We start from the raw sequence: 14489 nt of genomic DNA, 5'->3' as shown, positions 1-14489 counted from the left end.
GACAAAAAAAAACCAGGCATATATAAAACGGTGACGATCTTCCCCCACCAACCTCTGCTTGGAGAGTATGATTCGCCAGGCTGTTTCGTACTGTGTGTACAGTACAGTGCAGGATAGAAATATCAAATACATTGTGTTTATATGGTTTTATTCCCCAAAATAATATTGTTTATTACCGTTACCAGTATGTTTTTAGTAGCGCTTGTGTGTATGTTTATATGTGTGTGAGTGTTTTAGCAGGGTTTATGGAAAAACATGGGTGCCTGCCAGGCCAGGCTACCTGGTCTTTCCACCTAGCTGGCCTGGCTAGCAAGTCAGGCTACTCAGATCCCCCCATTCATATGCAGCTGCGCCCTCTAACGTACATGTACTGCAACTAATCCAAGGTTTGAGGCGGTGGACCTAGGGGCCTTGCAAAACCAGTATCACAGTGTGGTCTAGAGGGTTTCCGCAGCGGAGTGCAGGGAGGGCTACCCCAGACCCGAGCGCGTGTGCGCAAACTCTCCACCTGCCACTTGATGAGTCTGGCCCCCAGACCGAAGATTCTACTCTACCCTACTCTACTCTAGTGGATAATTACAAACCACAAACTGCTGTATTCTAGCCTAAGTGTTTCAACGCCAGCAGTGTGAACCTGTTAAGTGTTACAATGTTGCTAAGTCTTCGATAAGATGGCATTTTTCAGGCCGCCGACAGCCTGGTCACTCTGTTCTGATGCGAGGGTCACACTTTGGCCCGCTAAGTAACTGCGAGACCTGTTTTCCTGTCACTGTTGATTACCCTTGGCCAATTAAAACTTTAAACATTAAAACTTCGAACAAATGTCAGTTTATTTCTCTGTACTCTCCGTGTGGGTACCCAACGTACCAGAGTAATTGGTGTAATTTCCATGCATTCCGCTAGAGGACGTGGCTGCTTGGATGTCTTATCTTTCGTGAGGACATGAATGGGGGGATCTGAGTTAGAGAGATGTGTGTAATCTATAGAGAAACCTTCATTGAAAAAAAATATAGAAACACTTGAGAAACAAATATAAAATAGTTTTTAGGATACTGAAATACAGTAGAAATACAATCTCACCTTATACATGTACTTTGATACATGAATTAAAATTTGTTCTTTGGACCACATACAAATGTATTTTGACACTGACGGGTCAGTCAGTCAACATACCAAACAATATTACAATGTATGTCATACAATCCACCTATGCTTTGTGTACATGCCTCATGAATTCTTCTTGTATCAATGTTTGTAGTAACCTTCCTACTTGGAGGTCATAACCAGTGTGTTTATTTTATACCATAGGTATGGATGAAATGCATTGATTTACCACATTTGTTAAATTCTTCTCCTCTTCAAAGAGGGCCTGCATGCCCTTTTTCATTAACCGTTATGGGCTATTTTAATTCACCGTTAATCGTTGCTGGCCCGCACTAATTCAACATTAAGCGTCATCAGTATATTCATTGTGAAGCGTTATTGGTCGTTTTAATTCAACGTTTAACGTTATTTTGTCATCCTAAATTCAGCGTTATGCATTAATGAACAATTCTTTGTTACGCCTAATTTTGCCTTTCAAAGTGAAGGAAAATGCGTCATTGAAGGTTTAAAAATACGAAAATTCTCGCCCGGACCCACCTACATTGCTTGCGCCTTTTTGACCAGTTTTCCGTCAATAACCGGAAGTTTGCGGAGGGTTACAGAATTTTTTTAACGAATCCGTCAACCTTGACAGACAAAATTTACACAAATCTTGCGTATATAAATATGGAAACATCAAAAGGACCAACAAACACTCTCAACACCATGATTTGCCTCTCAAAATGCGGGAAATTGCATTTTTGAAGGCTTAAAAAATCCTAAATTTCCCGGGGGACCATCCCCCGGACCCCCTAAGAAGATTGCAAGCGCCAGGCACTCCCCTCTCAAAATCCATTGGTAAAACTGGGCGCACGGAAAAAAGTCAACTTGAAGCTGGGTAGAGCCTTGGCCGACGTCGACTCCTACTCCCCTTTATTTGTGGACGCACTCGGGGACCAGGGCAGGTGGAAAACAGAGGGAACACATACCTTTAATGCGTGCTTCATTACATGTAAGGTATATGTAATTTTGTCAGTGATCACCTTTTCTCACAAAGCAAGATACCAAATCCAGTGCAGCTCGAAAAAAAAGCCTGTCAATTTACTGTTAAGCGTTGCCAACTGTCCTGAATTTACCGTTAAGCGTTATCGGCCCTGCTGAATTTACCGTTAACGGTTGCCAGGACCCCCCATGCAGACCCTCTTCAAAATTGTATAATTTGGGACACCTTTTTTTACCGTTTTCAGGTCCAATAAACAAAATTGTGTATTCGGAATGCAGAGAAAGAGCCAATAGGCATACAACATTCTATATTCATGGCAGGTGGTGGTGTTCTTGCTGAGTGACTGTTGACATAATATTGCATCAACCGCCTTCGCACCTGCCTTCAACTTTCAAGAGTTTTAGTAGGCATGTCAAACTGCTCCAGCATTGAAATTGTGGCACCAGTTCTTTTTTTAAGTCCTAAAAACCAACAGTTTGTATTATGGTAGTAAAAATCAGTTTGGGGCCAAATGCTTCAAGCTACTGTGTACATGAAATTTGTAATCTTCAAGTAGATACAGGGTGATGTGGATATCTGTATCCGTATAACAACCACTAAGTCTTGGCATATATTTAAACACACCAGCTTTGTAGGCATGCAGTACGGGCAGCTGGCTATATCACACTGAATGACTTGTTTTACACCTTATGAGCCTTGAATATCTAAGCCTAAATATTGTTTAAAGCTCAAAATCTAGTGACTCAGCGGCTATGCCTGCTGTGCTTAGTGGTAGCGAGTTCCACTCTATAATTGAGTTTTTTAACACCTCAATTCTTGGTTGATAACTCTGGTACTTGAAGGCGTGACTATTTCTTGTTCTTTTACATTTGTAGGTACTTGGTACAATGTACATCCATCAGCTGGGTTAATGCTCGCACTGGGAACATATGTCCCAAGACAGAAATCACAACGAGCAGCTATAAAAAACTGTACAAAAGAACCCACAACTTCAAAATTTATCCCAACTAGTCACTTTCTGTCATAAAAATGATCACAGCAGTTAAACAAAGACACTCTTTCGCTTACTGCCCTGCCATCTATGTCCCACTCAAAAATCAAGACCATGGCATGAGATATCATACCCATGTACAGGGTTAATGGAAAAAGGAGTCCAGTCCGATTGGCGGAAAAAGCAGTCTAGTCCGATTTTGGGGTGGAAAAAGCAGTCTGGTGGTTTCTACGAAATTTTACGAAAGACCATAGGCACAATATTTTCTTGTGTGTGTACTTCTAGTTTCTATGGGTACTTCGAGTTTCTATGAGTACTTAGAGTTTCTATGGGTACTTAGAGTTTCTATGACTATTTAGAGTTTGTATGGGAACTTGAATTAGCATATATGTGACTCACTACAGGCCCCCTTAACCCGTAATTGAGGCAGCCTTGGGTGAGGAACAACTGATTTACACCTCTTGGGACCACCGAAAAGTAGTTTCTATACATACAGGTCACCTATCCACAATAAACAAAAGTTAATTATTAAGGGATTCTTTCTTACAATTGTACTTCCGGGACTTACATGCTTGTCGGTGTAATGCAAAGTCTGCCATACGTGGCTTTAGCAGGGGCCGGCTGGATGTTGGGCAGCTGGCAACCGTAAAGCGATTTAGTCAGGCTACTTGCAAGCAGGATCGGCCCTGGAAATCTCGTCTGTTGACCGCTTCATCTTTTGACTAATTATTATTACTTATAATATGTAAGTAACTAGAAAGGCCAATATTTGCTTTGGAGCAAATACAGCGATGGGTTCACCACATTTTACGACATGGCAGGGAAAGAATGGGAAACACAAGGGAAAACAATGATTTACATTGATATAACTATAATATGAAGTAAAATACAACTAAAACAACAGTTGGATAGCTATTCCCTACTTTATTGGTTAGGATTTTTAATTGCATAATGCAAACTGTTGATTTTCAAAATAAAAAAAAAACGTCCATGCCCGGCATTCCAATGCTGGAGCAGGAAAGCTTGAAATACCTACCAAAACACTTGAATACAGACATACTGTCAGTATGGAAATGCTTCTGTGCAGGTGGAAATGGTCTGTGCAGGTGTTAATCAAGTTAAATCCCAACAGCCAATCAGCAAGAAGTATAGAGGAAAGCTGCATGCCTATTGGTTGATGCCCTGCATTCCATTGTCATGACTCATGCCCAAACGTGGTAAACAAGGCACACTAATACAGTAATACACTTGCTATAACACAGCCAAAAAACTCAAATAAAACCATTCTAAAAGCCTGTATCACAATAATTTAAAAAACGCCTAGGGGTATTTGCCCACTGTACCTCCATACCAAATTTCAGGACCTTAGGCCCTAAAATGAAGAAGCTGAATCCATTTAAGAAATGGCAGGAGGAGAAGGAGGAGAAGAAGAAACATCAGAAAAAGCAATATGGTTTCACCACACCACTTCGTGGTGTGGTGAACCCATAATAATCCGGAAGCATGATGATGATGATGAACAGATGTAAGTTACAGACTGTAAGTTCCCATGCAAACTCTAAGTACTCATAGAAACTCTATGTTCCCATACAAACTCTAAGTACCCATAGAAACTCGAAGTACCCATAGAAACTCGAAGTACTCATAGAAACTCGAAGTACCCATAGAAACTAGAAGTACACACACAAGAAAAAATTGTGCCTATGGTCTTTCGTAAAATTTCGTAGAAACCACTGGACTGCTTTTTCCACCCCAAAATCGGACTGGACTGCTTTTTCCGCCAATCGGACTGGACTCCTTTTTCCATTAACCCCCCATGTACCCCACGCAGTACCTTATTAAACCACTAGAGTACCCCAAATTAATCTTGACCTCCCTTTCCCAACCTCATCCTACCTTCCAAATATCATAAAGATACAAGCACCACATTCCAAGATATAGCCGATTAAAAATTCAGCAACCCCTATGTATGGTGTGCCTAAACACATACATTGTATTTATTAACCTTCTGGCAAAGGTAATGAGGAGGGGGATGGGCTGAAATATGCTGTATTTGCTCCTGAGCAAATGTCTGCTTTTCTAGTTCAAATATATTTTAGCAAGCGTGCATCAAATTCAATTGTGTAGAAAACATGACTAAGAAAGTTTCAATCTACTTTACAATTGTAATTTGTAGTTAATGAAATTGAATAGCAGCAACTGGTTAAATAGGCATTATAAACAGAATTATTTCAGTCTATTGCAAAAAAACCCCCAACAAATCACTGACAAAAGTTGAAGACTACTCTTGTATATAGAAACACTTGACAAAGAAGTGGCAGTTTTCTTGATCACTCAAAACAGAAGGTGTTCACAGCATACTTTCCCCCCAGTATTGTTCCACCCACCTTAGTTAAACATAACATGGCAACATCCCACATAGCTCTTATGATGTGTACATGTGAAAACTGCATGGCCATGGTAGACACTACAATTAGGGCAAGGTACATGCAGGTGCTAGTAATGGTTCCACAATACACTTAAAGCACTAACGTTAATTGCCTTTTTTACATTTTTCATGCAATACTGTCCCCTTGTTTTGCAGGATGCTAAGGAGGAAAAATATCAATCCTGAGGGTAATTTCAACTTTTAGATTGAAGTATAACTGGGCGCCACATCAGCCCATGAGTGCCTCCCTTATGCACGTGAGGTACAGTAGATGCATGGTTGCATGTAAATTTTGCCCAAAGCATGCAATATATAGTTAGCCAGTGCTGTCCTTGAATTGTATGCTAAAACTTTGTCACTTTGTTTCAGGATGGCAGCACCGGTACGAACGAGAGTTACAGAGGCTGACAGACGCCATTTTGATTTTGTGCAAACTTTACATCGTATATCTGAGGCCCTGACGAAGAAAGAAACAAGACTCTTGAAATTCTATTGTATTCGGCATATTCCAAAAGGCAGGGCCGAAAAACTCAAACAGCCGATTGACATTTTCCACAAGTTAACAGAACTTGATAAAATAGACGAGGAGAACTTGGACTTTGTTGAAGAGATCTTGGAAAGAATGGGTCGAGCAGACCTGGTGAGGGACATCCTGAGGCCGTTCCAACCACCTGACCGAGACATTCCAGAGAATCCCGAATTACAACCAGGAACAAGCACCGAAGGTGCAAGTGCGAATGGTGAGTAAAAGTACAGTAGTCTTTTTGATCACACTTCTGGGGAGAGGAACCCTTTTATTGGGACAATCTTTTTTTTAACATTCAGCATAATGCTTTCTTGGACTAATGTAGCCTCTTGAGCTAGTTTCTGCCACACACATAATGGATTATGATACAAATAGAGATCAGGTTCTTTTCCTTTCTTTATGAAGCATGGATTTTTAACTTATGTGTGTTTTTCAGGTGAAATGGTAGTTTCTGTTCTTTGAGTAAGTTGTTATCTACCAGTTCAGTTCGGTTCATACCCTATGTTACGACAGCCCTATGTTACGACAGCCCTATATGTTACGACAGCCCTATGTTACAACAGCCCTATGTTACGACAGCCCTTAGTATAATGTTACGACAGCCCTATGTTACAACAGCCCTATATGTTACGACAGCCCTATGTTATGACAGCCCTATGTTACAACAGCCCTTAGTATAATGTTACGACAGCCCTATGTTACAACAGCCCTATATGTTACGACAGCCCTATGTTACGACAGCCCTATGTTATGACAGCCCTATGTTACAACAGCCCTTAAATGTTACGACAGCCCTATGTTACGACAGCCCTATGTTACGACAGCCCTATGTTACAACAGCCCTACATGTTACGACAGCCCTATGTTACGACAGCCCTATGTTACAACAGCCCTATATGTTACGACAGCCCTATGTTATGACAGCCCTATGTTACGACAGCCCTATGTTACGACAGCCCTATGTTACGACAGCCCTATGTTACGACAGCCCTATGTTACGACAGCCCTATGTTACGACAGCCCTTAGTATAGTGTTACGACAGCCCTATGTTATGTAACGCAGGAGCAGGGAATAGAAACTTGGAAAAACTTGGATGTCGATTCTCGGCCACGGGCTGGGATCGAACCCGCGCGGCTTGCGCAGCGTGCCACGTGACACTCCTAACAATCCGTCGTCCAGAACCAGCGTCGCAGACCGCTACCCAGTCATATGAAGCCTACATACAATGAAGCCTACATACAATTCCCACTATTTACATATTTACACTATTTACACTCGGTGTTACAGTCACAACACACCTATGTTAAGACACACCTATGGCTTAGTATTCCCTGAAACAAAATGATTATTGGTGGCAATGGAAAGGCATTGAATATTTGTTAAATTGAAGAAGCAATACAAGAACAAATTGGAACATTTAACATAAATCTGTACCAATAAAGTAAGAGTACACATATACAACGTTTTGGGAAAAAAATTTCTTTATGCCTCGTTGACAATCGAAAGAGCTCAAGATTTAGCCTAAAAATCTCAAACTTGTTTTATCTCACATAATTTGTTGATTTGTGCATTGTCAAGAGATCCTTCGGGAGTGTTAAGGTAAACCCGCCAAAGTGTTGATTTCAAACTTATGTTTTATCTTACATAATATGTTGTTTTGTACAAGAAATCCTTCGGGAGTGTTAAGGTTAACCCCCCATAGTGTTGATTTCAAACTTTCTCTTTAAATGTTGCTGACCTTCATTCCAGGTTTGAGAGGGGTTTGTGTTAGTTTGTTTGATGCTGACGATCTTTACCTTCGCCAAGAATTGACGAAGGTTATGTTTTCCTGGCTGTGTGTCTACATGTGTGTGTCTGTGTGTGTGTCTGTCTGTCAACAGCATAACTCAAGAAAGCTTAGATGGATTATCTTGATATTTGGTAGGTGGGTAGGTCTTGATGAGACCTGGAAATGATTAGATTTTGGACCCCCTAGCGGCTTGTTATGGTACTGCAGCTAAACTTCCGGTTTTGATATCTCATGATCTAGACATGCTGGGGTGACGAAATGTGGATGGTAGGTAGCTCTCATGATGGGGAAGAAGTGACATGAGTTTGGGCCCCCTAGCGGCTTGCTCAGGAACTGCAGGGCTATCTGTTTGAAAATATTCAAAAGAGGATAACTCAAGAACCAGTGGACAGATCGTCGTGATTTTTGGTATGTAGGTAGCTCAAGTGACGCTTGACATAATTATGTGACAATTTTGCAAATCTGGATCTAAGTTGCATAATTAATGGGGATATTCTATAAATCAGCTGCATTACAATACATTATACATTGTAGGACTATTCAAGCTTGTGACATATGTAATTGAGAACGAGAGAAACACAGGCAGACACTGATTATGTAAATTAACACCTAATTTGCATAATTAATGAGAAAATGTTATAATTCCATAATGTTAACTGCCTGGAATTTCATACATGGGGTATTTGAAAGATAAGTGAAGGTGAACATCATTAAACATAACTTATTCAAATAAGGACCTCATTTGCATAATTTATGAATTTATGAGGAAATGATAGAATGGCTTTCTTTGCTAAGATAAGGCTGTCTTTTGATGGAGAATATGATCAAATAATATTGTATTATAAATATAATACAAATGAGGATTTTATTTGCATAATCAGAAGGAATCATCTTTGTCAGTCATAAAGATTCACATCATTTGGCGAAGGTATGAGATCATGGGACTCTAGTTTAAAAGATATTTTTGTATGGATCAAGGGTGTTTTTGGAGGATATGACACAAACGTAGAATAAAAAGCCCTACCTACCCGACTAGATCTGCGTTGTTTGTTTGTTTTTGTTTATGTTTTAGACTCGGTCTGGATGTTAATGTCGCATACTTAATTTAAAGGGTCAATAAAGTTAGAGCGTAAAGTTGAAATATTCCCATAAAACTAATGATCCTACATGAAAAGTATTGATTTTTCTTTTCTTTCAGTGACAATATATTACGTGAAAATTTCCTTCGAGATCATTAAACACAAAAAAACACTCAATACATTTACAATCATTTGGTGTCTAAACATAGCCATAATCGTGTTGAAAAAAGGGGGCATCAAAACATAGGGCTGTTGTAACGTAGGGCTGTCGTAACATAGGGCTCAGACCCCGTTCAGTTCATCCTCATATGAGGTGCCCCTCTGTATGCCTCTCCAACATTTCAATCTAGCATGGGGCAGCCAGCAGGTTGCGGTCCTGACCAATACTCTTCCAATACTCACCTGAGCATTAGCTTATCTGCCAATGGCTAATAATACTTAACACATTGACTTATTACCAGTCCTAATACATGTATTAGCAATCTGTTGTACCTGGTCTATTTTAATGATTAAAAAAAAGTGATTTTGATGCTTTCAGCAACTACAACATCATCTGACGCCTTCTTGGTCATTCATGGCCAAAGACACATGATCCAGGAAACCGTAGATCGTCATAGACAAAGTCTAGCATCATTATGTGGCAGTGGGAGGTCACAGATCAAGTTCAGAGGTTACAAGAAAGGCAAGAGCATCCTGGTGCACTACTCCATACCACAGGAGAGCAGAGCACTATTGAAGCACATGGCGGATCACTCTGACCCAAGACTTGTGTACATGGGCATCAAGTCACTGCAGATCAATGCTGAAGCACCTATAAATGTCACACATAAGGCACTATTGTTTGGTATGTTGAGTTGGACATTTGCTCATTGATTGCCTGATGCTAGATGTGATTATAGAAGAGTATGCATAATGAATTCAAGATGAATGAATTGAATGATATTAATATTGCATGGATTGAATTAAAATATTTTAAAAAATCACTTAGTCGGGGTTTCTAGAACACTTTTAATAAGGCACTGTTTGTATGGGGGTTTTGACAATAATTATTATATCTATATTTCACCCCACAGTATGGGAGAAATATATTGTTTTCTGTCATGTTTCTCCTTTTCCTTCTCCCGCCATTTCGTTAATGGATTCCATTTCTTCATTTTTTTGGTCCAAATGACCTGAAATTTGGTATGGAGGTAGAGTAGGCAAATACCCTCAGGCGTATAATTTTTTTTTTTTTTGATACAGTCTTTTAAAGTGGTTTTATTTGAATTTTTACCATATATGGTATGCATGACCGCATTTGGCACAAATGGTATGCATGACCATATTTGGCACACATGACCTACTTAGTCAGTTGGGAGAAGTTTCTTGTAGCTGATTGGCTGATGGGCTAATGTGATCAAACTTAGGATAATCAAACAGATACAGGCCTAGGGTGGTATGGAAAGGCAATCTCCAAGGGGATATGTGGTGGCATAGATTGATCTAAAAGCAGATACTGCGGGGCATCGAAAGGTACATGTAATCTTCAAGCAGTTTTAAAGCATCACATAGGGTTTTGAGAATATCTGTTACTGAAAATCACTGGGGGTTTCTAGAACACTTTTAATAAGGCACGGTATGGGGGTTTTGAGAATAGTTTTTACCGAAAAGCACTGTGTGAGGCTTTCGAGAAGACTTGATAAAAAACACTGTATAGGGGTTAAATGAGCAACACATGGGGTTTTGAGAATATTTATTATGTATAAAAGCTGGAGGTTTCAGAACACTTCAAAGCTCTATATGGGCCATGGGGGTTACAAACAGGGGGAATGGAAAAGGTTGATTTGGAACAGACTACTAGTAGTAATGGGGAGGAAGAATGGGTGAAATATGCTTTATTTGCTCCTGAGCAAATGTTGGCCTTCCTGGTTTGCCAGATACATGTATCTTTTAAAGTTTATCGTGAATACCCCATGATTCATTACAAGCATTCATGTTGCCAGTCACAAAAATAATTGGTACATAAAATGATTGAGGTTACAATAATAATCTTCTTTATAAATGCAAGTTATTGCAAGAGTATTTAATGATTGCAAGCATCTTTCACCTGCTTTCCAGATGTCAAGAGACAGTACACCGTCGATGACATTGAGGTAGGATGCAGAACCCGGATTGACCAGCAAAGAACACCCAAGAACTGGTCCCGCCTGTCTGCTCTGAACCTGTTCTCGGACACCCTGCCCCTCCATCTGCAGGTAGCTGAGAGTCTGGAGTACCAGGGCTTCTCTTATGGTCTGGTTCAGGCTCTGGTGCAGAAGGATCAGCTTAGAGAACAAGAGATGAAGCAGCTCATCAAAAACCTGAAGAGAGCGGAGGTGGATTTCAACACAGTCATGACCTTGCGTTCCAAACTAACCATTTCAGAGCACAGGTTAAAGGAAGCCCTTGAGAATATCGCAGCTCTTGAAAAAGAGCTCCAGCAGGCCCGTGAATATGCAGAGAAAGCTGCTAAGCAGGTCACATCTCATGTGACGGAGTACAGGAAAGAGAAGCTGCCTGGTGACTGGTCATTGGAGTACAGAGGAGAAAAACCGCCTGGTGGCTGGTCTGCACAGATTGATGATGCAGGTGATGAGAAGACAACACGGGGAGAAAGTGATGTTGGTGAGAAAGCAAAAGAAGAATCGAGTGAAAAGGATGCAGACAAGATTGCTGCAATACCAGGCAGATTAGCATCAAGGGCAGAGACAGAGGCACCTGGTATATGCATTGGAGACTCTGAACAGGGCATCATCTCCTACGGCGAAAGAGGAACTGAACCCGGGCAATTTCGGTACCCACGTGGTGTTGTAGTGTCATCAAATCACGAGATATTTGTGGCTGATCGAGGCAACAGGCGAGTCCAAGTCCACAACACAGAGGGTGTCTACCTCCGCCACTTTCCAACAGTCGTACCGGGTACAGAGGACATGGAACCACACGATGTCTCTCTTGATGGTAACGGCACACTGTGGATTGTGGGGGATGGCCAATCAGCTGACCATGTTGTACAATACAGCACAGGTGGCATTGCCATGACACAGTTTGACCTTAAGAAGAAGGATTATTACCGTGGTATTGCAGTGGACATGCGCAATAGCCACATCCTGGTGACTGATGCAACCCTTGATGAAGTGCAGGTATTCCGTCCAGACGGATCTCTGGTGCGGAGGTTCAGACATCCAGAGCGCGAGATGCAAATTCCGCGGTACATCACTGTGGACAGGGAAGGAAACTGCCTTGTGTCAGACTGGGTCACTCATTCTATCTTCATGTTTGACGAGTCTGGGAAGTTCCTGCTGAAGTTTGGAGGGGAGGGAAGTGGTGAAGGTCAACTAATGAATCCTCGTGGCATCTGCACAGACAGTTTGGGTCACATCATCGTGGCAGACTATGGGAACAGGAGGATACAGATGTTCACACGTCACGGCGAGTATATCCGTACCATTGATACTGGGTTTGTGGCAGCAGGCGTGGCTGTGGGACCGGAAGGGCAGTTGGTAGTGACTAATTGGGACAGCTATTCAGTGACTGTTTTTCCTAGTTATCTATGAGTTTATTGCTTTGATAGTTCTTTCATGTTGCCGAGCATATGTGAAGAGAGTCATGATGTTTAACAATCTGTTGTTTAAAGGTAGATTCCATTTGCATAAAATCTATGACATATATTAATAATCAAATCACATAATATCTTGTTGTTTCTCTCCAGTAATTTTCCTCCAAAGTTTATAATCAGAATAAAGTACAACTTGATGTCAGCAATAGAAGGGTGATACTGATGATGATGCAGATGTATATAGAAGAACTTTATTGCACGACAATTGCACAGGGTACAATGTATGGCAAACTACATAAAGAGAGTAACAACAATAAAATAAGTGTTGAATACGACCCAATGTCGAATAAAACCTAACATATCTATATCATAATCATTCAAATAATAAGGGATATCACAAGTCTTTGATTAAGTGTTACAATTGAGTGGGCTAATCACAAGTTTCGGTATTTTTTCTAATAGCATTTAAGCATTCCTTTATATATCTAGTACCTATTTTTGTGTTGTGGGGACCATTACATGTAAAGATATATTCAAATCTGTCTCCAACATGGAGACTCTTAAAATCTATGGTTCTTGATTCAAGAAATGTAAATAGCTTGTTACGTATAACATCATATTTGGTACATTCCATAACAAAATGAAATTCATATATTATAGATCCATCAGTCTGGTGCTTTACTGGATCAGGGACCAATTATCTTTGTACAATTTTTAGGTGGCTGTTTTATGCAAATATCAGCTACCAGGTATTATATTTTGTATTAGCAGTGCTAAAACTTGAACAACCTCTTACCTTCACCAAATGATGTTCATATGTTTGATGGACGAATTATGTTTCTCATTGAGTATATAAATAAGATCCTCATTTGCATGAATTATAGTCCACACAATGGGTCTAAGACTACAACATGTATTCTAGCATTACCTGATGAATTATGCAAGTAGATGGGTTGACTTGTTTCCAAGTAATCCTTCGAGACAGCAAAATATGTTCAGTCTTAATTCCCCACAAGTCACAAAGTCTTTCTTAATTCCTCTTGCTATCGTCTTCTTGTTGGTGTTACTTTAATTTGTATAGATGAGGAGAGTGCCTTGATAAGTTTTGATATTGATATAGTGCCTTGATATTACTTTTATTCAATCCTCTGAGAATATATGTGAATAAGCTTAAGATGAAATCAATGAAATGGTCTCCCATTAGTTGTTCAATTATGACATAAAATCATGGCCATCCTACTTCTATTAAAGTTCCTCATGCATGGGAAAAGATTTTGCCCTTTCATTTTTGCCGTATAATTGATGTATACTCGGCCACGGAGGCAATCTACGGTCTCCGTCGGTTTTGATGCTTAGTGCTAGTGATGAGGTCCCTGTGGACCACCGATACTCCGCATCATCTCACACTTAGCGCAGACGAACTTCTTTGGCTCTAAGCACCTTCGGGCTAGAAAAATGTGGACAGAAATAAATGAACAGACAGGGAACTCTTGACACAAATGCTCCCTGAGACGCCTCATATAATAGAGTATCGTTGACACGCCGTCCAAAGTTCACCATGGAAATGAATTTGCCTCTACCTTTCATCTATTTGTTACATTCGCAGTCACGGAGACAGTCAAAGGTCCCTGTTCCCCACAGAAGTTCGTGATTGGACCTCAGTAGATGGCTGTTATCTGACATAGGATAACCTCGCAAGTTGGCAGATACAAATGCCTACACTGGCCCCTCTTAATACAAGGTCTCCCCTGGGGTATACAGAGCGATTTAGAAGTTCACCGACTGCTAGTTCATCTGCAGTTCGCCTTGGGAATAACTTTGCTTTTGCTCGCAACCAGTGGTTCATTTGTAGTTAGTCACAGAGACAATTATAAGAGCGTGCGTTCTCGTGTGGTGCTGCGTAATTACGTCCCAAAGGATTTTCTTTATTTGCGGATGAAGGTTAGACATCCAAGTAATGAGATACACGTTTACACACACACACACTGTTTAATGGTTACTATCACCCACACCAT

At 40.6% G+C, this 14489-nt stretch overlaps 1 protein-coding gene across 1 annotated transcript in view; it reads left to right on the top strand.

The window, feature by feature from the left end:
* Positions 1–12773, top strand: part of LOC109488153 — a 13822-nt gene extending 1049 nt beyond the window's left edge. The window contains exons 2-4 of the mRNA XM_019792311.1: positions 5875–6245; positions 9439–9744; positions 10998–12773. Of these exons, the coding sequence (XP_019647870.1) occupies positions 5876–6245; positions 9439–9744; positions 10998–12472 (2151 nt within the window). The 5' untranslated portion in view covers position 5875 and the 3' untranslated portion in view covers positions 12473–12773. The remainder of the gene's footprint in view (positions 1–5874; positions 6246–9438; positions 9745–10997) is intronic.
* The last annotated feature ends 1716 nt before the right edge of the window (positions 12774–14489 follow it).

This window comes from Branchiostoma belcheri, unplaced genomic scaffold (assembly GCF_001625305.1).
Source record: "Branchiostoma belcheri isolate BF01 breed outbred unplaced genomic scaffold, Haploidv18h27 scaffold92, whole genome shotgun sequence".
Lineage (NCBI taxonomy): Eukaryota > Metazoa > Chordata > Leptocardii > Amphioxiformes > Branchiostomatidae > Branchiostoma > Branchiostoma belcheri.
This window is presented reverse-complemented; position numbering and strand designations above follow the sequence as displayed.